This window comes from Podarcis erhardii (assembly GCF_964252035.2).
Source record: "Podarcis erhardii genome assembly, chromosome: 16".
NCBI classification, from domain to species: Eukaryota; Metazoa; Chordata; class Lepidosauria; order Squamata; family Lacertidae; genus Podarcis; species Podarcis erhardii.
The window spans coordinates 10,350,701-10,375,413 of NC_138514.1; the positions used below are offsets into that span (position 1 = coordinate 10,350,701).

Genomic DNA, 24,713 nt, shown 5'->3' on the forward strand with positions numbered 1-24,713 from the left:
TAAAGGTTTCTGGACGTTGTTAGGAGGCCCCTTCTTCCCCTTGCAGTGTTATAATTCCCAGAGAGGGTTAACAACCAATCCCTTTTCTCTTGGTATCTACCCATCCTTTTGACCCGTTGCCTCAGTGATGTGGGAAGAGCAGTTGACACTCTCTCACCGCTGTTAAAATAAGTGTTATGTGCTGCTTCTTATAACTAGGGGTGGGGGAGAAATACCACTCAGTTCATGTTGAAAGTGTTGGAAAATTCCATTCCACCTTTAGCTGCAGACATGGGACTGTTGCATGTCACATGTCTGTTTACATACCAGCACAGCTTGCTGGGAACTTCCGTTGTGTGTATAGCTTTTGCTTTTCCCTGTCTCTCTGAGAAGACAAAGAGAGAGACGACATGTTTATTTGTCCTGATTTATGATTAATAAATCTGTAGTTGTAGTATGCTTCCACAAGCCTCACACCTATCCTGTGTGCGCAGTTTCTATCTGCTGAGATAGTGTGCCCTGGCTTTGAAGCCTGGGTTGCTGATTTGTGTCAGAGCAGAGGCCGATGGGTCTTCGCAGCGGGACGGCTGGAAGGAGACGACCCAGCTGGGCTAGTCAGCTGGCCTTGCGACCCTCTGCATGTGGACAGAAAGATGAACCTCCCTGGTTTGCGCTTTCCGTGCCAAACAGTACATGAACACCGCCATCCGCTGAAATGAGCATATCTCCAAATCTTGCAGCAAAATAGGTGAAACTTGCCCTAACATCTGCCTTGTCTTTTGTGTCTCCGTAGGAAGGAGCTCCCTCTATATAATCCTTTCGACCGGGGGAATTTTCCTTCTGGTTACCTTAGTGACCGTCTGCGCCTGTTGGAAACCATCCAAGAAGTATGACGTTTAAAATTATATGTGTGTTTTATAACCTGAACGAAATGTTCTATGTTTATTTGGGGTAAATCAACACCAAAAGGCACCTTCAGGGTTCCCTGTGCCCCCTCCCCAAAGATTTGTGTAGCATTCTCTCTCTGTAACAAAGGCCGCAGCTGCACTACATGTTTAAAGCAGCATCATACTGTTTAAAACCATCATGGCTCCCCCCAGAGAATTCTGGGAACTGTGGTTTGCTGAGGGTGCTGATTATATTCTAATGGATTATTGAATATTACTTTATTTGATATAAATTGCTTATTTTAAAGTGATGTTTTTATTATGGCATTTTTGAATTGGATCAGATCGTTATAAGGTGTGTGATTTTGTTGTTGTTTCTTTGTATAGAAAGGAGGTACACAAATTAAAAGTGAAATGAAATGAGAGTTTGACTAAGAGCTACAATTTCCAAAGTCCTCTGGGAATCATAGCTCTGTGAGGGTGAACAGGGAGTCTCCTAAGTACTCTCAGCACCCTTAACAAACCACACTTCCCCAAGATTCTCTGAGGGTGGCCATCCTGCATTCAATGTATAGTGCAGGTGGTTGAAAATTGTAGTGTAGAGCAAGCTACCTTATTGGTGCTATGCAGGGCTTGTTGCATTTGAGTCAGCCTTGGCTAAAACAGTGTCCTTACAAGCCGCTGGTCCTCTTATCATTGGCAAACTCCTTACAGCTTGTATGAACAGTTGTGTTTCAGGGCACATGTACCCAGGACATTTGCCAGTGCTCAAATTATGCCCCACCCCCACCCCCGAGCTCCTGCAGTTTTTACGTGATGATGACTCTCCATTGTCTTCTTAAAAACAGTAAGGTAAAGGTAAAGGGACCCCTGACCATTAGGTCCAGTCATGGCCGACTCTGGGGTTGCAGCGCTCATCTCGCTTTATTGGCCGAGGGAACATATGACAGCTTCCGGGTCATATGACCAGCATGACTAAGCAGCTTTCTGGCGAACCAGAGCAGCACACGGAAACACTGTTTACCTTCCCGCCAGAGCAGTACCTATTTATCTACTTGCACTTTGAGGTGCTTTCAAACTGCTAGGTTGGCAGGAGCAGGGACCGAGCAACGGGAGCTCACCCCGTCGCAGGGATTTGAACCGCCGACCTTCTGATCGGCAAACAGTAACTGACACAAAATGTTGAGAGTTTGGGGCAGCTGATTTGAGCACTGATGCTCGGTTGTATATAGTCATCCCGCCCGCCCCCTATAGTTTTCTTTTTCTGTTACAAAATGTAGCTGCAGAAATTTCCACCTGTAGCAGAAGACTAGAGTGGTGGAGGTTTTCTTAACCCATTTCACTCTGGCCATTCCCCCCTCCGCAGCTTTTGTTGTTGCTGCTCCTGATGGGAAAAGATGTGTGGCCCATGTCAGTTGGCCCTTATGTCCCAGTTGGTGTAAAGAGGAGGCACACGGACTGGTTCTGTGAAGAGTACAGTGTGTTAACAAAGCAGCCTGGGGTTGTTTTGCCTGACCTGTTTCTCGCCCTGCATTTACCGCACAACATGACAATTCAACTCTCTTTTGGGCAACTCTCCTTTGCTAGGAGAGGATCACATCTGGGGTTGATTTGCAGGCTGCCAGGACCCCTTCCATTCCTAGTGGGCTGTGAGGGAGCCTCTGAGCAAACTCATGCAAACTTTTGCACCCACAACAGCTATGTTCAGTTTCCACTGTCAGACGAATATGCTTCTGAATATGGTTGCTGGGAATTGCAGGTACTGTGGAGCTCAGGGGCAGCTTGTGGGCTTCCCACAGGCATCTGGTTGGCCATTGTAAGAACAGGATAGAATCATAGGATCATGGAACTGTAGAGTTGGCAGGGTCCACAAGGGTCATCTAGTCCAACCCCCTGCAATGCAGAAATATTTTGCCCAATGTGGGACTCAAACCCACAACCCTGAGATTAAGAGTTCTAACAACTGAGCTATCCCAGACTGCTGGACCAGATGGGCCATTGGCCTAATCCAGAAGGCTCTTCTCACTTTCTTATGGTCTTATGCCTTTTTTTGTTTTGTTTTAGAAACAAACGGAAAATGGAGAAGCAAAATTCCTCTGAATATGTGGACCAGAATGAAGAACAGTTGAAGCAGGATGGTAAACTGTGAACCTCTGTGTTTGAATTCTGACTCTCGGGCTGGTGTCTTCCAGGAACTGGCAGTGCTTTATTTGCTGAGCCTGGTTTATTGTTGTCAATGCTAAGTTGTAGGCAGTAGTCCAAAAGCAGCCAGGATCTGGGAGCCAGGGGTTATGCCAGGGGGTCAAATTTGCAATTTCAAATACAGGGGTACCTTGGTTCTAAGTGCCTTGGTACTCAAACAACTTGGAACCCAAACACTGCAAACCCAGAAGCAAGTGTTCCGGTTTGCAAACTTTTTTCGGAAGCCAAACATGCTCCGTTTTGAGTGTTAAGCCACGATTTGAGTGCCACACTTCCATTTTGAGTGTCACACTTCCGTTTTGATTGTTTAGTTGAGGTCTGTCTGTTTTTGCTATTTATTTTGCATTTTTGTTTTGGCGGCTCTTTTTTTGTTTCTGTGACTGTGTGGAACCCAGTTCAGCTACTGATTGATTGATTGTGTGACTGCAATACATTGTTTATTGCTTTCATTTTATGGATCAATGATCTTGTTAGATAGAAAAATCCATGTTAAACTGCTGTTGTATGGGTTGTTTTTAGAAGTCTGGAACAGATTAATCCATTTTGTATTACTTTCTATGGGAAAGCATGCCTTGGTTTTGGAATGCTTTGGTTTTGGAATAGGCTTCCAGAATGGATTACGTTTGAGAACCAAGATGCCACTGTATCGTAGATCATGGGGTGCCTACACTGAAAGGCTAAAGCAGGAATGTGGACACAGACCTCAACTCCCACCAGTGCAGAAGTTATATTCTTGATTTTCAGGGGGTGAGGACTCAGGAGCTGAAAAGGCATGTAGGGTCAGCCCCAGAACCATGCCCACAAGATGCCCGAGGGTGAAGCATTACCATCCTTGGAGGACTCCAGTGCCAAAGACCTAGTCAGACCAGAAACTCTCCTGCTGCATTACTGCGGGAGATTAGTGGCGCAGGATGGGGCCCTTAATGTCAGGCTGCATCTTGCAGCCCAGGTGGTGTTAACAATCTATGCCTGCTGCTACTGTTATATAAGCACTCAGTTCCCACTTGCTCCTTCCTAGAGCAAGATCAGAGCTCCGCTGTCCTATTGCACAGCCTCATGTGTGCAATGCTTTGTAAGTGGAGTGGTGGTCAGGTTTAGCAAGGACTTAGCGATGTGAGCTGAAAAATGGGGTCTCCCTCAGTGGAGACAGTGTGCCTCTGGTTGTTGGGGAACACGTAATAAGAGACGGCATTTAGCTGCCCGTTGTCGGGAACAAGGGGCTGGACTTTTGGTCTGATCCAGCAGGGCTCTTCTTAATGTTCCTCAGTCCAAAAAGACAGGATCCACAAATCTCGAAATAAATAACATTTGGTTTAATCTACCAAGGCTCTTCTGCCTGCCTGCCTCTTTCTCCCACGCTCACTTGCATAGCAGAACCCTTTCCAGACTTGATTGAAAAGGAATAACTCATTTCCATTCTCGCTTTAATGCAGTGGAGATTGTTCCCAGGAGTGGAGAACATGAGCGCAAGAATCCCGTTGCTTTGTACATCTTGAAGGACAAAGTAAGTTTCAAGTGTCGTGCTTCGGGGATGCTTCAGCCTGGTACTCTGCTAATTAAATAACTTTCAGGCCAAAGGGCAAAATGCTAAGTAACGACGAGGGAGAAAATTGATTCAGTTCACATTTCAAGGGGGAACCAACCTAATTTACACTTTCTGAAATGAAACATAAACCCAAACACATTTGTCCGTTGAAATTCACAGTTCCACGAATTTTGCAATATAGTTGTCCACCTAAATAATGTGTACAAAAAAATGCAAATACTAGAGTAATGACTTGTAAGGGAGATTATAATGTGTGGAGAATCAAGTTATTTATTTATTTTTTAAAAAATACCAACTGATATATCTACTGATAAATGGGATTTGTGTAATTTCTCTCTTCTTGCACAAGTGACAGCCTGTGGTCCTTTGGGCACTATCCTGCCTGAAGTGCATGGATAGCTCTCCATCTGTCCGTATTATTATAGTAGCTCTGTATACTTTCTGGCACGCCTGTCTGTTTGAATAGGGGGTCCTTAATCTTAGGAACTGTCTTCTCATTCGCTAAATTGCTGCCTGTTACTTTCCCATGACACACGAGCGACATCTTCTGGTAGCAATTTTTACAGCCGTCTACTGTGCTGAACGCAGGCTGACCACAAACTGTGCTGCTGCGCCACATACAAAATTGGAATAATAATAACATATTTCACTCGATGGTTATGCATGTGCATGCGGTAACATTGCCTGAGTCAAAGCGGACCAACTTTTCCTGCAAAGTGGGCCACAAGAGTGCATTGACACGAAACCTGCGGACTCCACAATGGCTTGCCATGTTGCATGGGGGCGGGGGAGAGGCCAAAATTTTATGCCCTCCTCCAGCCCTTGCACTGCTTTCCCAAAGCTGGCTAAGTGAGGCGTGAGGCTTTGGTAGGGTCCTAGAGCCCTCTTGCCTCCTTTCCCAAGCTAGGAAAGTGCTAACTAGGCTTTGGGAAGGAGACGGGAGGACTCTAGGACCCTGTCAGCATCCTCATGCCAGTGTGGTGTAGTGGTTAAGAGTGGTGGACTCATAATCTGGTGAACTGGGTTCGCATCTCCGCTCCTCCACATGCAGCTGCTGGGTGACCTTGGACCAGTCACACTTCTCTGAAGTCTCTCAGCCCCACTCACCTCACAGAGTGCTTGCTGTGGGGGAGGAAGGGAAAGGAGAATGTTAGCCGCTTTGAGACTCCTTTGGGTAGTGATAAAACGGGATATCAAATCCAAACTCCTCCTCCTCCTCCTCCTCCTCCTCCTCCTCCTCCTCCTCCTCTTCTTCTTCTTCCCCAAACCCAATGCTTTGCATGCAGCCCATGGGCCACATATTGGACCACTCTGGTCTAACCACTATATAAATAATATTACTGGGGGGGGGGAGAAAATATTTTTCAATATCTCATGGAGTTACTGCTTTTCCTTCCCAGAGTCCTAGTATTTATATTTACATATTTGCTCCACCTTCTCTCCAAGGATATCAAGGTGGCATTAACACATTTCCTCCTGGAAATTTAGGCTGGGAGACTGCGACTGGCCCAAGGTCACCCAGCGAACTTCATAGCTGGGTGGGGATTCCATCCCTTATTTCCCAAGCCCTAGCCCAGTGCCCTAACCACTACACTAGTGGTTTTCAACTAGTGTGCCTTGACACCCTGGGGTGCCTTGAAAGATGGTCAGGGGTGCCGTGGGCAACACTGGCCTCTGTCCCTCTTTCCTTCCCTCCATTCCTCTGATGCCCTCTCACGTCTCTGCTTCCCAAAGGCTTCCCAAAGGCTTGCACAGCTGTTTGTTGCAGCAGACCTAGCGACAAGCTCCCCAGGTGAATGGTGCCTCTGGGGCTGGCCAGGGATGCTTATTGTGGGGCAGTGTACTTGGTCAAGGGAGCCGTGGACCCAAAGAGGTTGAAAACCTCTGCACTACACTGTAATATGATGCTATTGCCATATTACATTTATTTATTTATTTAGACCATTTCTATACCACTTAATAGGGACGCTGATGGCGCTGTGGGTTAAACCACAGAGCCTGGGACTTGCCGATCAGAAGGTCGTTGGTTCAAATCCCCGCGACAGGGTGAGCTCCCGTTGCTCAGTCCCTGCTCCTGCCAACTTAGCAGTTCGAAAGCACGTCAAAGTGCAAGTAGATAAATAGGTACCGCTCCGACAGGAAGGTAAACAACGTTTCTGTGCGCTGCTCTGGTTCGCCAGAAGCGGCTTAGTCATGCTGGCCGCATGACCTGGAAGCTGTACGCCGGCTCCCTCAGCCAATAAAGCGAGATGAGTGCCACAACCCCAGAGTCGGTCATGACTGGACCTAATGGTCAGGGGTCCCATTACCTTTTACCTATACCACTTAAGATAGAAGAAAATCTTTGTAAGTGGTGTACAGCAAACTGAAACAACAAGCAATAATACATGCTACAAAAACACACAGTGAAAACAATTAATATTATTTACTAATAAATATAGACTGACATCCTTCTCCTTCTGGCACACCTCCTTCTGGCACACCTCCCCTCTCAGCCTCCTGGCGATCACCCAGTCCCCCCTCCCCCCCAAACCCCCCTCTGGGGCCATGCACAAGAATACAGGGCTAAACCAAGACATTTTGCTGCCTGGGGTGGAGCAGAAAATGATACTCCTATCAAGTCAAAGTGGGTAATAAACCATGGTAAAAAAACGAAAAGTATTTTTGGCCTTTAGGCAGATAATCGCACAACCACCTCTCCCCTTCCCTGGCAGTAAAAATACCATAATAACAAAGTAAAATAGCTAACACTTTGCTGCTCTTTCATGACACTCAAAATCTACTTCCTGAAGCACTCTGTCTGATGGTAGGGCTGGCCCAGTTCCAAAGTGCTTTTGAAGTTCATTGCAGTATGTTGTGGTACTACACTCATCTTCTGACCGCGGCTGCTTGCTTTTACTTGCTTCCCCAAGGACTCTCCAGAAGCTGAAGAGGAATCCCTTACCGAGTCCCGAAACGCTGCTGAGCCCTCACCGCCCAGCTACTCCAGCTCTCCTCCTCCACCTGGAAGATCACCTGGACTGCCTGTTCGGTCTGCTCGTCGATACCATCGCTCGCCAGCCAGGTCTCCGGCCACCTCCAGAACACACATATCTCCTACCAGGTCCCCAACCCCGCCAGGGCGCACCCAAAACACCACACGCTTGGTGCGGACTGCTGGAGTTCATATCATCCGAGATCAGCAGGGGGAGGCCAGCACTGTGGAAATCAATGCCTGAAGGCAGCCAGCAGTGTGCATCTGTCTTGTCTCTGTGTGTGTGCAGCGAGGAAGCCTTGCTGTGCTTGTGAATGTTTCCTGGGGTAGCAGTGAGTTTGCGCCGGGTGTTTTGGTTTTTTTTTTGCACACGCAAATGCATGTTTCCTATTCAAAAGAAGATGCCCGGGCTCTGCTTTTAGGTAAAAAAAGTGAATCACGCAGTGTTCCACAGGCTGGATGGACCCACTTTAAATGGTTTACAGTAGTTTCAACGCTCCAGCTTCCATACATACGTTTTAAAGGCACTAACATGCTATTTGTAGCACCCGGGGAGTTAGCACACTGGTGTCGCTAAAACTTTTGCTTTTGGGAACGATGCCCAACTAATTGCTTTAAAGCCTGATGTTTCCATCCAAGCCTTTGGAGACTTTTGTATGGGTGGTGATAATGTAGCCAAGGTAAAAGGTGAAGGGATGTGGGTGGTGCTGTGGTCTAAACCACTGAGCCTCTTGGGCTTGCCGATCAGAAGGTTGGCAATTCGAATCCACACAACGGGATGAGTTCCCGTTGCTCTGTCCCAACTCCTGCCTAACTAGCAGTTCGAAAGCATGCCAGTGCAAGTAGATAAATAGGTACCACTGTGGCGGGAAGGTAAACAGCGTTTCCATGAGCTCTGGTTTCTGTCATGCTTTCCCATTGCAGCAGAAGCAGTTTAGTCCTGCTGGCCACATGACCCGGACAGCTGTCTGTGGACAAAAGCCGGCTCCCTCGGCCTGAAAGTGAGATGAGCACTGCAACCCCATAGTCACCTTAGACTGGACTTAACTGCCCAGGGGTCCTTTACCTTTTTTACCCTAATGCAGCCAATGGGAATGTATCCACCTGATGGGAACGTATCCACGTGATGCCAGCCCTGGTAGGTAATGCCAGGCTAAATGCTTACAGGGTTCCAGGCAGCTTCATGTACTTAAATAAATCCAGGCTAGTCCATGAGTCTCAGAACTCAGCAGCGAGGAAAATGGAGACAAATCTGGAACGACTCGGCTCTGCCTCTCATTGGCTCTGAATCCACCCACTATAGGGCTCTTTGCCTTCTGCCCTGTCAGCTCCAATGGGCACCAGCCACCACTGTCTAGCCGGTCTCTTCATATCTATTTCATGGTACACTGGGTTTGTCTGTAGTGAAGGGGAAGAAGGCATCGCTCTGCAGGAGTCAGTTTGTGCTCGCAAGCCTGGGGTGCAGGAATCAAGAGCAGGTTTGACCCTAGAGCCATGCAGTGGCCGGTGTAGCAAACCACACAGCAGTGCTCATTTTCCCCAACTCCACTCTGGGAGGAAGCACCCTGGGACATGCATTAGCTTGAATGAAATATCAAGCAGACACGGGCTTTGCAGTATTATGTCAGATGGAAATAAGTTGTCCATTGCATTAAACCTTAGTGAAGAAAGTTCCTGTGAGATCTCATTTTTGTGACTGAAAGATGCACACAGGAGAAATGTCTTAGAATCACAGAATGGTAGAGCTGGAAGGGACCCTGAGGGTCATCTAGGCCAACCCCTGCAATGCAAGAATCTCTGAATCGTACATGACAGGTGGGCATCCAACCTCTGCTTAAAAACCTCCACCACCTCTCATGGGAGTTTATTCCATTGTCGAGCAGCTCTTACTGTCAGAAAGTTCTTCCTGATGTTAAGTCAGAAACTCCTTTCTTGGAACTTGAATCCATCGGTATGGGCCCTAATCTCAAGAGCATGAGAAAACAAGCTTGCTCCATCTTCCAAGTGACAGCCCTTGAGATACTTGAAGATGGCTATAGTAGCATCTGCTCTCACTCTGCTCATTTCCAGGCTGTCGCAGTCCGGTCTACGGGCAATCAAAGTCCTGGCTGAGGACATCAGGACCAGGGGCGAGATGGCGGGGTGGAAGCAGGAATGAGAGTCCAGAAGCCAGGGGTCCGAGGGTCAGGAAGCAGGGAGTCACGAAGTCAGGGGTCCGAGGATCAAGAAGCAAGGAGTCACAAAATCAAGGGTCCGAGGATCAAGGAGTCAAGGAGCCCAACACAGCAAGGCAGGGAACATGTTGCTGTGGCAAAGAGCCGAAGGGAAAGGCTGACCTTATATCCCTTCCTGGCCCTTGCCACCAGGTGCTGTGAGTTACCAATCGGCCTCACCTGTGCGGCCGCGCCTTGCCTCTTCAGAACAAACGTAGGAAGTGCTGCAAAGTCCTACTGGTCACATGGCCTGGCTCCTGCACGCACTCCTGACACAGGCTAAACATACTCACTTCCCTCAACCGTTCCTCATAAGGCTTGGTTTCTGCTTCCTTGATCATATTGGTCCTCCTTCTCTGCACATGTCCCAGTTTATCCATCCTTAAGTTGTCTTGGTGTGAAGTGGCTGTAAGGGCCGAACTAGGCATGTAACCTTTCCTTGAGAAACTTATTAAAATTGAAAAGTAACCTTGGGAGGCTAGGACCAGGAGTGTAAAAGCAGCAGAGGAGAGAGGGAGATGCTTAACCCTGTCCCCATTGTCCATATTTTCTCATTGAAAGTTGCCCAAACCAGCTGCCTTCAGACCTGTGGTGCAAAAGGCTCTAGTGTATCCTTATGGTGTAGTTGGTGTATCAAGACTCTAGGTTGATTGGATCTGTGCCGACTTCAGCATGTAATGAAAAGGTCAAGCGATTCCCTTTGCTTCGTTTGAGGGATTGCTCTGCTAGCGAGCCTTGGCAGTAAGTGCCAAATCCCAAAGTGGTAGCCATCTGCTGTATGAAGATCAGGAACACAAGAACAGCCTGCTGAATCAGGCCAATGGCCCATCTGTCCCAGCATCCTGTTCTCACAGTGGCCAAGCCTTGGGAAACCTGCAAGCAAAATCTGCACACAATAACACGCTTTCCTCCTGCAGTTTCCAGCCACTGATATTCAGAAGCATCGCTGCCTCCGACTGTGGAGATAGGTACCTTTTGTGGCACCTTAGAAGTGAACGAATGCACAGGTGAAAAATTAGAATATCGTGGAAAAGTTCATTTATTTCAGTAATTCAACTTAAAAGGTGAAACTAATACGTGAGATAGACTCATGACATGTAAAGCAAGATATGTCAAGCCTTTATTTGTTATAATTGTGATGATTATGGCGTTTCACCTTTTAAGTTGAATTTTACTGAAATAAATGAATTTTCCCACAATATTCTAATTTTTCGAGTTTCACCTGTATTGTGGTGTAACCATTTTGTGAACCTGAGTCTTCTTTATCAGGTGCATTCAATATTATCCCCCATTCACTATATATGTGTGTTTGTGCAGCACTCGATTTCTCTCTGCTCTGAACACGCACACACACTTGCCCATTCACCACAGTCATTGCTGGTCAACAGTAGGTGGCAATGTTGCACAAATTAATGGGCAGTGCTGTCCAACCTCTAGGGATTAAGGCAGCATGCTTCTGAATACTAGTTGCTGCAGGCTTCCCAGGAGGCGTCTGATTGGCCACTGGGAAACTGGATGTTAGAATATGTGGACGTTTGCTTTGTTCATACATTCGTATGTGCTAAATTCATGGCACTTACCATGAATCAGGGGCTCACAGTGGCTCACAGTTATAGGAGCAGGTGGGCCAGGGAGTGTTAAAGCTTTTTGCCAAGCTGTGCCTTGCACATATCTGTTAGAATTCCTGGCTGCGTGATTGAAATCATGGTGTTGTTGTCTTTCACAGGATGGTATATGTTTTGGCTCCACAGAGTGGGAAGTGACGGAGACAGGATGTTTGTGTTACTGTGTTCTGTGAAGTTGGACTATTGTCCTTTGTTCTTTTTCTCTTTGCTGTCTGATGCTAGAGAGAGAGGGAGCCATGTTGCAGTGCTCCATGTGTGTTTATATGTAAATAAAGTAGATTAGCCAAAATGCTGAGTTGCTGAGGTTCTGTTATGCAAGTTGCGCAAACTCTGCGGATCCCTAAGTGTGCTGGTGTTGGTTGACATCGGTCACTGTGATGTTCGGCCTGAAGAAAGCTCCTGAAGCTCCTGAATGATCAACCAGGAGGGAGAGAACATGCCAGTCAGGCATGTGTCTCTGCTAGGGTCCTACTCGAGTGTAGGCTGAACTCCTGACAATATCAAGCCCAAAGTATTCAGTAGTGCAAATCTAGCTTGCACGGTATCACATGTTAGGAATGGAGGATAAATTAGGTTGTTAGGATTTTAATGCAACCTTACCTAATTTGCATTTTCTGAAATGTTATCATTATTATTAATAATGCATATATTTTAAAGTTGTGCAAATGTTTTCACAGATGTTTAAAGGACACCCCACCCCCGCCCAAAACAAGATCTTGGTATTGTTACCAGGCACAGTGCAGGTCTTGTTGCTTTTATTAGCATCCTTGAAGTAGGATCAAGATAATTTGCAATCCATGCTAATGCACAATAGAGAGAGAAGAAACAAATAAACATGACTGGTACTTATTTTATTTATGCATTTGAATCGTGGCTCCTTTTTTTAGCACATTCAAGGTGGATAATAATAAAGCAAAGCAAAACCACACAATAAAACAAATGGAAGGGGCAAAGCTCAGTGGCAGAGGGCAGGTTTTTGTGCCATCTCAAAGTAGGGCAGGAGGACCTCTGTCTGAAGCCTTAGAGCACCCTGCCTTGAATGGTAGATATATACACAAATGGGGGGGGGGGCAGGGGTTCAGGCCAGCATACAAAGACACAATATATGGCAAGCAAAGTACAATGAATTGTATTCGTCACAATTACAAGAAACAGCCCAATTTCTTGTCTCAAGAGTACCTTCTCAGTGTTAATTCTGTTGTATGGGTCTGAGAAGGTGCTCTTGAGACAAGAAATTAATCTTCTCAATAGAATTACACTGCATGGGTTTAACACACCTTTTGATTTGGGCTGTTTCTTATAATACCTCTTTAAGAAACCTTTGGTGTTTCACATTTTCTTCTCATAAATGTCCACTGGTGGGCTTCCTCTGTGCTCTGCTAGCCAGCATGCAGCAGGTACCTCAACTGGTACCCGATTTGGGACCTTGTTAACTTCACAGGGTGAGTCAGCCTGCTCACGGTCTGGAAAAGTTTACATTACACTGTATATTATTTGACTTGCATTGCTACCATTTTCTTTTATATTGTTATCTGAAGAAGGAGTTTCTCTTTGAAACTGGGATCACTGGGCTCCAGTCCTGTTTACTACAGCTGCTCCGCCACTTCCAATAATTTTCTTGTATCAGAAATGAAAATATATAATTAATCGTAATATTGTACTTATTTTGATCATTCTGGAGTACCGCTTATATGTACTGCATGCTTTGCAGGTACATTGCGGATACATTGCGGATAGTACAATTCATTGTACTATGCTTGCCATATACAGTTGTACCTCAGGTTAAGAACTTAATTTGTTCCGGAGGTCCATTCTTAACCTGAAACTGTTCTTAACCTGAAGCACCACTTTAGCTAATGGGAGCTCCTGCTGCTGCCACGCTGCCGGAGCACGATTTCTGTTCTCATCCTGAAGCAAAGTTCTTAACCTGAGATACTATTTCTGGGTTAGCGGAGTCTGTAACCTGAAGCATATGTAACCTGAAGCATTTGTAACCCGAGGTACCACTGTATTGTGTCTTTGCATGCTGGCCTGAACCCCTATTTTTTTTTATTTGTGTATGTTTTTATATAGCGGGTTCCTTATTTTTGTGTTTAATGGTAGATAGATCCTGACCTAGATGGGCCACCATAAAGCACAGACAGATCAGTACAAGGCAGTTTCTGAAGGCAACAGAATAAAACAAACAAACCAGGAGGCAGTAAAAAAACTCAAACACAGAAACAGAAGCAAATGTTCTGAAAGGCAGATCTAATGCCATTCAAAGTGCAATGGAAGGGGTCAACTTCCACATAGCACCTAAAGAATGGAGAGCACAGATGCTTAAGAAGAGAATTTCATCATTTGGCTGATCAAATCTATGAAAAGCAAGAAAATGCAGGGCAAATAAGAAAAACTTGGTACATTTACCATAATGGCGAATGCCTCATCTACCAGTAAAATCCACTAAAACTTGCATTGGCCGCTGAGACATTCACAAAATCTATGGACAATTCTACAAATGATTATCCAAAGCAATTCCAGAAACCCATTCATTTTCTTCCAGAGAAACATTCGAGATCATACAAACCTGGAACGGATATTTGTAAATGCTTTTAGACTTCCCTGTTATTACTTTTCCTTTCGCATTTTGAATTTGGAAAGCATAAAGTATGAATTGGCATAAGCTTTCAGCTGCCAAACACTGTCAAAAACTGCATACCATTGCACATTGTATGTCAGAGACAAAACACCATTGCATGCCAATAATATTTGACAATTTACATTAAATTCTAATACAGTGGTACCTCGGGCTACATACGCTTCAGGTTACACACTCCGCTAACCCAGAAATAGTGCTTCAGGTTAAGAACTTTGCTTCAGGATGAGAACAGAAATCGTGCTCTGGCGGCGCGGCAGCAGCTGGAGGCCCCATTAGCTAAAGTGGTGCTTCAGGTTAAGAACAGTTTCAGGTTAAGTACGGACCTCCGGAACAAATTAAATACTTAACCCGAGGTGCCACTGTAATCAAATACGGCATGCCATGGCATGCCATTCCTCAAACCGTAACTGCCCGTGCAACTCTGAAACTACCTTTAGATCTTGAACTGAAATATCATTAGATATCAGAGAAAGATAATTTCTGGAGCAAATGCTGGAGTTTCTTTTTTTTAAGCAAATACCAGGTGGACATTGTCTATCCACATTTATGGAGGGGAATTTTGGGGAACAAATTGTTTCAGTTCCACCCTGGTCGTAGCTGGAGAGGTTTCCAACAGCTCGGTTTTGCTTTGTGTAGATGCTGAGCTCCGCAGCCAACACCTCACCTGCTGTTCGTCTCATTAGAATTTCCTGCCTGCCTTACAAAATGTTTCGCTGTGAAGAGCGTGGACAACAAAAGGATTTTAAGACTACATATGAAAAGGCTGTTGTGTGAGAGAAGGGGGAGTATCAGGGTAGGAGGGGGAAGGAGGGGGGAATGCGGTATTTAATCTTTTCCTAACCCCCCCCCCATGCAAACTTGAGTACCTCCTTTCCTGAGCCTCAGCTTGAGGAGTGTATTGCTATTCACATTAGCTCATTGCATTTCTTAATCCATGATAAATGTTGGGAAAGATGGTGTTACGTGTGGTGGAAATCCAACCAGACCACATGAAAGGAAATTAATGAAACAGAGTCAATCCTATTAGTTCCGGCCTGTATGGCTTTGAGGTAGAGACGGAGGGATGGAGGAGAGGAGGAGGCCTTTACCAGCGCTGCAGAGGAATGGGGAGAGGGGCAGGGGCTCACGGAGCTGAGCCATCGCTCAGTGCCATGTGCTGGAAAGGCAGCATGATCCACTGAGAAGTGGAGTACAGGATCAGGTTTAAGGTGCTGGTTTTAAGCCTAGGACCCTCGTACCTAAGGGACCGCCTCTCCTGGTATGCCCCACAGAGGACCTTACAGTCTTCAAACAAAAACATCTTGGAGGTCCCGGGCCACAGAGAGGTTAGGCTGGCCTCAACCAGAGCCAGGGCTTTTTGGCTGTGGCTCTGATCTGCTGGAACGCTCTGTCACAAGAGACTAGGGCCCTGCGGGACTTGACATCTTTCTGCAGGGCCTGCAAGACAGAGCTGTTCCACCAGGCCTTTGGCCAAGGCACAGCCTGACCCCCTCCTTTGGCAATCCTCACAGAACTCTAGCCCAATGGTTGCCATTAATCTGATTTGAATTAATTTTATAATGAAATGATTTTAGAATGTTGTATCATTTTAATGTTGTTAGCCTCTCTGAGCCCTCCCTTTGGGGAGGGCAGGATATAAATAAAATTTCATTATTATTATTATTATTATTATTATTATTATTATTATTATTGAGAAAGGCATTGGTCCTGTTCTCTGACACTGAGTTGATGAGTGGCCTTTGACAACTCACATAGCCCTTCACATTCCTCTCTAATGCTCCTATTTAGCTTTGGACCAGAGGGAGGGAACCTCTGGCCCTTCAGGTGTTGCTGGACCCCGGCTCCCATCAGCTCTAGCCAGCCTGGCCTGTAGTCAGGAAGGATGGGTGTTGTCCAGTAACTTCTGGAGAGTTGCTGTTTCTCCATCCCTGCTTCAAAGTGTATGTTGGTGTCTGTATGTGCAAGAGACTGTGGGGTGATCGCCCAACTAGTAGACAGCCCCAGGAGGGATTGCAAAATGGCAATATGGGCTCCCTGTCTGAAAAAAGATTAGCTATCCATGCTTTAAATCACACCAAGAGAGCAGTTTCCCACGCTCTCAGTGCTGCAGCATGGTGAATTCCAAGCTTCTTGTCTTCATGGAATCTTTATCACCGTTATTTGTTTGCCGAGGAATATCTCTGCACTGGGGTTCAGGAACAGGGGTTAGCAAACCTGCCAAGGTTTGTGCTTCAGCAAGGGGCCCATTGCCCCTCCTGGAGCTCCCTGGCTTCCTTCCTGCGGCATCTCCTAACTCTTTCTCTTTGCTTTCATCTGTCCACAGCAAGAGAGAGCAAGAAACAAGGACATAAGAAAACATTTCCCCCTGTCCCACCATGTCTTTGTTGCATGCAGCGTTGTTTCCATTCTGCTGCAGTTCATCCTCTGCCAAAAATTAGCAAGTTCTCTTCCCATCTCTGTTTTCTTCAGACATTCCTAGCAAGAGAGCAAAGATGGAGAATTTCCATCGCCCTAGACTGACCTAGGACACTTTGGTACCCGAGGCAAACCACAAAATGGCAACCCCCTCCCCCCGCCAGAGTGGCTGGAAACCAAAACAGATCCACCTCGTGCTGCAACATTTTGTCGCAGGTGCTGCTTGTGGAAACAAAATCCTGGAAGACAATGGAATTTGTCTGATCTTTGGGCTAGATCCAGGCTGAGTTAGCTGAAATTAGTGGGGCCATCCTTCTTCCCTCTGGATAAATCCCAAAGAATCTTGGGGTGTTGCTGACCAGCTTTTTATCTGCAAAGAGCAATAAATTTCCGTGACAGCTGGGTGGTCTGATCAAGGATGCCAAGAGGAACATTCACTGGAGTCGTATTTAATGGCAGTGGTGATAGGAAAAGACAGGCATGTCCAATCTCACAGGCACATATTCCCTCACCCACCCCCTGGGATCTGGCTAGGAGAGGCACGTCTGTCGGCAACAAAACCCTGGCACCACCCAAAGAATGTCTGTGTGGCAGCTTCTGCAGCCACAAAATATCACTGGATTGGGACAACAGTGCCACAGAGAAATAATAGAAGCATAGTGCATGTTGACAGGAGATATGGACAAATCTGTCAATTTCCATTAGTCTCATCTTTAGAGTAGATCCAGTGAAATTTATGGACCTGTTCATTTCAATGGCTCTATTCTGGGTAGGATTGTTATTGGATACAATTCTCAATTTCTAGACCAATTCGTGGAGGGTATGATTGTCGCTAGTCATGATGGCGATGCTCTTCTTCCACTGCTGGAAAAGTGGAGAATTATTCCCCATCCATCGCTGGGAACATTAAGTGGGGTAAGTGCTGTTTCACTCAGGCACAACTTATGGGCTTCCCATAGGCATCTGCTTGGTCGCCCTGAGGACAGAAGATTGGACTCAGTGGGCCTTTGGCCTGATTCAGTGGGGCTCTGCTGACATTCTCACACATAGCCAGCTGAAGCCCGGCATTATAGCCAGCATTATATCCATTTACTTAGGTGCACCATCCATGAAGGGAAATTCAAAATGGTGGCCCTTGGCCACTTGCCACTGCCTGATGTCTGGACCCATTACTAAGCCCATAGCCGGAGCCCACTGATGTAGGAGGCAACCCCACAAACCCAGAGCAGTTCCTAATCGGGATGGAGTATATAAAGGCTACATGGACCTGAAAGGGTTTCAAATATACTTCCTGTTCAACTGTAAGGGAACAGTTTAGGAGACCACCTCTCTCCGTACAGTATGAACCTACCTGGACCCTGAGACCATCGCCTGAGGCCCTTCTTCGTCTGCCTCCTCCACAAGCGGTCTGGAGGGTGGCAACATGAGAATGGACCTTTTCTGTGGTGGCTCCCCATCTGTGGGAATGCTCTCCCATCTGGGAATGCTCCCCCATCTGTGGGAATGCTCTCCCCTGGGAGGTTCGCCTGGTGCCTTCACTATACACCTTTAGGCACCACGCGACAATATTCCTGTTCAACTAGGCCTTGGGCTGATTAATATTCCATGGCTTTTTAAATGTGTTGTGGGAGGGTTTATTGGTTTGTGTTTGTTCATATTTTTATTATGCATTTTGTGTGCTTTATATTGTAATTTTATTTTGTGAACTGCCCTGAGATCTAACAGATGAAGGATAGTAATGCAAGACCCTTACAAAAGCAAGTGGTTCAAAACTGTGCATCAAAAACTTCTTACATGCGGTCTGCATTCACAGTCCCTATTATCAATGGGCCTCATTAAAGCAAAGAGTCTAATAGGCCAGCGCCTGAAAGACATTGAACGGCAAAACAACCTGACTATCTTAAAGAAACTGTGCCCATGGTATACCTATTTTCCCCCTTCTCATTTTGATTCTCCAGTTTCATATTTGTTTAAACTAACCATCCCAAAATACAGACGTGCCTTTACATTGGCTAGATGGGATGTTCTCCCTTCTGCCGTACTCGAAGGTCGCTACCAAAAGACTCCATTTGAAAAACGACTCTGCCCATGTGGAGATGGTAACACGGAAACAATGTCCCACGTTCTCCTATCCTGCCCCCTTTACAAAGACCTAAGGAATGAGATTATTACTCCACTCATTCTCGCCAACCCCGGCCGTTCACCAGACATCACACTGTATTTCCTCTTATCTGATACGGATAGTCAGATAACAGAGAAGGTCGCGAGGTACATCGAGAGAGCTATGAAACTGAGGGCCACCATCTGAGTGACAGACTTGTTCATCTGACGGACCTCCTTTTGCTTGTTCTTTTCTCTCTTTTATCCTTATTTCTATTTTTAATTCCTGTATAGCTGTGGCCTGTTGGCTTTGCTAATAAAGTTTTGATTTGATTTGAGATGAAGGATAGGGTACAAATTTAATAATCATTACCATCATCATCAACAAGTCACAGCAGGCTTTAGGGTCGCACAGAACATCTCTGAAAGTGGGGAGGCTTCCACGTAGCTCGAACTACACAAATGGTGCTGTGCTACTTTCATATCTTGAGGGGGCGGCTTAGCAAAAAGCAGGATAACTTTGGTTTCCTTTCGGTCATCCAGCCACCTTGCGGCCAGGGCCACGAGAGCCCCTTGCTAATGTCTGCTTCTTCTTCCTCTGAATGTGCTGAAAAGCAGCCTTTGGCTGCTCCTCCCTTTTCTCCCCCTCTCCCCCCAAAAAATCATTCCTCACAGAGTGGGAAAATAACTGGAACAAAGCAGAGCTGGATCAGTATTAGACCTGGGGTTCTGAGCTGCCCCCCTTTTGTTCAGTGCCAGCTGGGAATGAGTCACAAAACAGAAGCCCCTTCCCCTCGTAGCCCGGGCCACCTCCATTGAGCGGCAGTGAAGCAGAAGCCGGCTCTGTCCTCAGCACTTTTCTTTTCTTCTCCCCCTCCCCTCATCCCCCCCCCAGCTCCCCACAATGCAGCACAACAAAAACCTCCCCCCCAGGCCGGCTTTCTCCTCAGACGCGTTTCCCTTTTATTGGGCCTGCCCTGCAAATGAGATGTACTTTCTGCTTTAACTAACTCAGGGAAACATTTGCAGACTCTATCTTTCTTTTCAGAGGGTTAGGGCTTGGCAGCCAAGAGGTTGAGGAAGCCGGAGGAGGGACAGGGGTAGCCAGGGGGTGATGGGGAAGCGGTTGCTATAGGGATGGTGTGCAGGCTGCCAAGAGGTGCTGTGGGGGACCACCACCAGGTCCCAGAGAATGCCAGGCCTTCCTCGACACTGCTCACCTGCAGGGAGGAGGTGGGGGGTGGTGGACAGGGGCACAGAGGCCTTCTTTTTCTTTTATTTCCACCCCCCCTTTGGATACAGACCTTGATGTGCTCCGCTTCCCACTTTGTTGGCTTCGGAGCCTCTCGGAATGCAAACCAGGCCCGAAGACAAAGGTCTCCGTGGCGGAGAGGGGTGGGTGGGAAACGGCTTCTCCTCAGGAGGCATTTAAAAAGCCCCGTCCTCCTGTTGGGATGATTAGGGACCAATTTAAAGGTCACTTTGGGAGAAAAAAGGCCCACGCTGCTCGCGGTTGTGTTGGGACTACCTGCCTGCTAGGCAGGAGTGTGTCTCCGTAGCCCCCACTGGGCTGCGGGTTCACAGGTGAAAACAAGGTGGGGGGGAGAGAGGCAAGCAAAAACCATTGCACACGACCACAGGGACGGCAGGCACCAGGAAGGGCGGGAACTGGCTCCCCGAAAGGCTCTGCTCTAGCAGATGTAGGCATTTCAACTGTCTGCATTTTTCATGGCAAATTATTGTGCCTGCTGCTGGTAAATAGGGGTGGGGGGGGGAGAAAGTCAACTCAGTTTGCATTGCATTTAAAGGCAAGCCTGCCTATTTGGCAGTGCCTGAAACAATATGTGGACCGACACTCAACCGTCTTTTGAATTTTGCATTTCTCTGAATTTTGCAATGCGATTATTCCAGCCGAGTGGTGTGTACAAAAATTCATATACTTCAGTAAAGTGTGCATAAGAATTCATATATTTATAAAAGCAACATTTAACAATGCATTAGATTGGGGGATTCTTTTTTTTTTTTTTTTGCAAATATATGCATATTAGGCACAAGTGCATAAAAATGTATGTGTGTCCGGAAAAAATTTACATACCGCTGAACAAAAATTCATATACGAGGGTAAATGTATATTCTCAGTGAACGCGTCATACAAAACTGCATTATGCTAGGGGAAATTGCTTTGCAAAATTGTGTATATTAGGCAAAATTGTGTGCAAATGCATATAGCACTAAAAGGCTAATGCATTTTCATGAGAACTTTAACAAAAATGCAAACTGATGTGAAAATGTGGAAAACTGAACTTAAGATTGGAAAAATGAGAAATCACAAGAAACAGAAATTGCAAGAGTCACCCATCCCTATTGGTAAAGCACTGCTTGGTGAATGTGTGTTGAAGCTTTTGTCCAGGTGTATAAATATGTACTCCCTCTTGTCTCATTCTGCCTGCCCTATCCTAGGATGTATTGAATTTGTACATGTGCTGTTTCTGGCATTCTGAATCTGAATATGTGCTTTCTGTCTTGCAAGGAAATACACAGTTTGAGAGAAAGATAACAAAAGTTCTTTGGCAAAACATGCCATGGAAGTGGCAGATTTGGGAATAGCTACTCTCATGCTTGCATAATGTAAACAAGAGTATTTATGTCAAACGTTGAGAAGAAATTGAACGTGCTGAGGCGGTGCTTGTGTTTAATCTGCCTGGGGGGTTGGGAGAGAAATGCAAAATGTCTAGCAGGTGAGACTGTCAGGAAGTAAGCAAAAAAATGGGGGGTGGGGTGGGGAGGAAGAGTCTGTGGATTTAAAAAGGGAAACAAATATAAGGAACAGCCCAGTACCAAATTGGAGGCCAAAGAAATGTAAATGCTTTTGTCAACAGTGCGCAAAAGCAGGAAAACTCCCACAAAGGACTATAAATCCTTCAGGGGACTGACCTCTTTTTGCTACAGAAAATGGCCGTATTGTGCATTATTAAAAGAGGCCCTGCGTTGGGCGAAGGAACAGAACTTTTGTGAGCTTCAGGACACTTGGCAAAACTGAACAGGAGCAAAACAGACTAAGCAGAAGGACCTTTTTTATGTATGCAACAACAGCAGCAAGAATCCTTTTGGCGAAGTATTGGAAGACTAAAGAATTACCTACTCTGGAAGAATGGCAGACCAAGGTGACTGAATTTATGGGACTGGCAGAGATGACCGGCAGAATCCGTGACCAGAGGAAAGAGACAGTGGAGGAGGACTGGAAAAAATTTAAAATCTATCTTAAAAATTGTTGTAAAATTTCGGAATGTTAAGATGTCAAGGGATTGGATACAAAGAATTACAGCTATAAATTGAAATTTATAAAATAGAATTTTTTTTTTTTTTTTAAAGAGAATTAAATATAAAAATGGGATGAAGAATTGCTAAAAATTTTAAAATATGGATGCAGTGAAGGGGAGGTTTGGGGAAGTCATGTTATGTTTATTTGTTTTTTGTTTAAAAAAAAAAAAAAAAAAACAGACTAAGCAGAGTTCCCCTCCTGCCCCCCAAAAATATTGCCTCAAATATATTGCCAAGGACTGGAAAGTGGGCTCCCACCCCACAGAGTCCCCCACGCCACGAGGAACGAGCTTTAAGCTTTCTTGTTAATGTGCACGTAGCCTAACAGCCAATCCAACACAGCCATCGGTTGGCTGGTTTGTTGCCACGGTCTTCTCTCAACTCTCCTCCCGTTGAGGAGCAAAGCAGAGGAGGAGGTTGCCAATGGAGGGCGCTTGGTGTTTCAGTAGCAGCAGCAGCAACAGGAAACTAAGCAATAGCAAGGAGGGGCCTGTGCAAATAGGTAAGTGAGCTACTTGTGTGCTCCTCTTCCCTCACACACTGGGAACCCACTTGCCTGCTCCCTTCCGTCTGCTGCCACCACCTCCTTCTCCCTTGTGGCAGTGAAAGGACCCTGTAGCTGAATGCAGTGTGACCTCCATTGAGCTGGGCCTGCTAGGCTGTGGGATCTGGCCTCGGACCGGAGCATTTTATCACTTGCAACCTCACGAGTGCCTTCTGGTGAATATTCCCAAGCAGAAAACAAGACTTTTTGTGAAGTGCACCAAATTGTACCGCAGGTATGGTGGTGACCCTCCAAATGACGGTTATTCCACAAGTGCATTTGATGCAATAAAGCTGGGAGATGAATTTAATTTCCTCTGTGGCAAAATGCTGCAAATGAAGGGTGGATGAATTCTTGTGGTGCATGGGGGTTTCCTCAGAAGCACTCCCACTGGCTTCAACAGACTTGCTCCCAAGTAAACTCGCGGATTATCGCAGTCTCAATTTCATTCAATATGTGGAACGCAGCGGTTTAATAAAGTTTCAAAGTCAAAGCCTGAAGGGTTTGTTACTCTAGCACCATTGTATCCATTGGCCAGGACACTGGAAGAATGCTACACAATGAAGCAACAACAGCAAATAAAACTGAGGGATCTGGGTAGCAGGGAGGAAGAGAGAGTCTCACAAAACTTCTCTTACCTCAAAACAACCATCAACATTTAAATACTTTCCTGATGAGCAGCACTTCTTACTGAGAAGTTGTGTAAAATGTTACATGCCTGCCTTTTCTTCTGTTGTCACCAATAAAGGGGTCCAAAGATTGCTTTAAATTAGAGCTGAAAATTCAGCTGAGGGGCCTTGGGTTTCTGTGACAGGGCCAATTTCCCACAGGCCCCACCAGGCCCATGGTTGGCAGCGGGAAATGATTTCCGTACCCCTTAGCTTCTCAACCTTATGGTTACTTCTCCACATTTCCACACAAGTTTGTGAATATCGTTTTTAAAAAGTCCTCATGAAAATTCATTGACCTTCAAATCCCTCCTAACATGCACCTGGGCTCGTATGCCATTTTGCCTATTTATTTTATCATTATTTATTAAATTTATATACCGCCATTCATTTGAGGATCATGGGGGTAGTTTACAACACAAAAATGCACGACATAATAATAAAAGTAAAACAATAAACCCCAACCCCCACAGTTTAAATATACACATATTTGCAAAACCATTTCCCCCTAAATATAATGCATCTTTAAAAATTGTTTTCATAAATATATGCATTCCAATGCACAGTTTACTCAAATATAGGCATTTTTGTACGCACTAATTGGCAGGAGAACAGCCCTGTGGGATTCAGAGAAGTGTAGATTTCTAGGATCTATGTGTTTCAGTTACCATATTGTTTCTGATAGGGTGAATTAGGCAAGTTCGCCTTTCAATGCAAAGCGAAATGAATTTTGCCTTAATCCCCAGCTAAGTCCCTGCCTTGCTACCTACACCATATCTGGGCTAGCCTCAACATTGTGCTTAAAGGGAAAATCTACAGAGGCATGCAGAAAGAAAATCTAGACTAAGGGCAACCTTCTATTGCTGTCATTACACTGACCTCGACACAACCCCAAGGAACACAAGGGCTAAAGCACTTAATCTTTATTGGGGTTTATGGGTGCCTCTTTGAAATGCCTGCATCCTGACTGGTCTCCAGGGATGACCAGGAGTGGCTGAAACTTGCCCTTTGTGTTGACCTTTCTACTTGACACCCCCCAGCTGGCCTGGGGAGGAAAGCGCTGAGGTCATCGCATGTCTAAGACCGCGATCCCAGTTCCCACATCTATCTGGCAGTCGGAGTCTGTAAGGAGAGAGCAAGGCCTTGGATTTGAGCACATGTAGTCTGTAAAGACATGGCAGCAGAGCCACACTAACAACAACCTTGTCCACCAATGAGAATCCATGCTTCACTTTGTTGTTGGTGGTTTAGCTCATCGGAAACATGACTTTCTCTTACTTCTAAGGACTTTACAAATTATTATTATTATTATTATTATTATTACTACTATTACTAAGTCATATCCAACTAACGTCTACTTGGAGTAGATCCACTGAAATTAATGGACCTAAGTAAGCCATTTCTATTGATTTCAATGGGTCTCCTCTATGCAGGATTAGATTCAACCCATTGTTATTTTAGATATATGCCTAAAATATAATAGCCAGCCCACTGACCATCCAGTCAACCGCCAGCAGCTTGCCTGAGGCCAAGAATGAGTACATCTGTCATTTTTTGTTTCTTTCAGTTTCTCATATTTCCACGTCAGTTTGCATTTC

The 24,713-nt window shown here is 45.8% G+C and overlaps 1 protein-coding gene across 1 annotated transcript in view; it reads left to right on the forward strand.

Annotated features, from left to right (window-relative positions):
- HEPACAM (hepatic and glial cell adhesion molecule) overlaps window positions 1-12,489 on the forward strand; it is a 40,747-nt gene extending 28,258 nt beyond the window's left edge. Inside the window, exons 4-7 of the mRNA XM_081843348.1 lie at window positions 773-866; window positions 2,931-3,004; window positions 4,502-4,572; window positions 7,527-12,489. Coding sequence (XP_081699474.1) covers window positions 773-866; window positions 2,931-3,004; window positions 4,502-4,572; window positions 7,527-7,832 — 545 coding nt within the window. The 3' untranslated portion in view covers window positions 7,833-12,489. The remainder of the gene's footprint in view (window positions 1-772; window positions 867-2,930; window positions 3,005-4,501; window positions 4,573-7,526) is intronic.
- The last annotated feature ends 12,224 nt before the right edge of the window (window positions 12,490-24,713 follow it).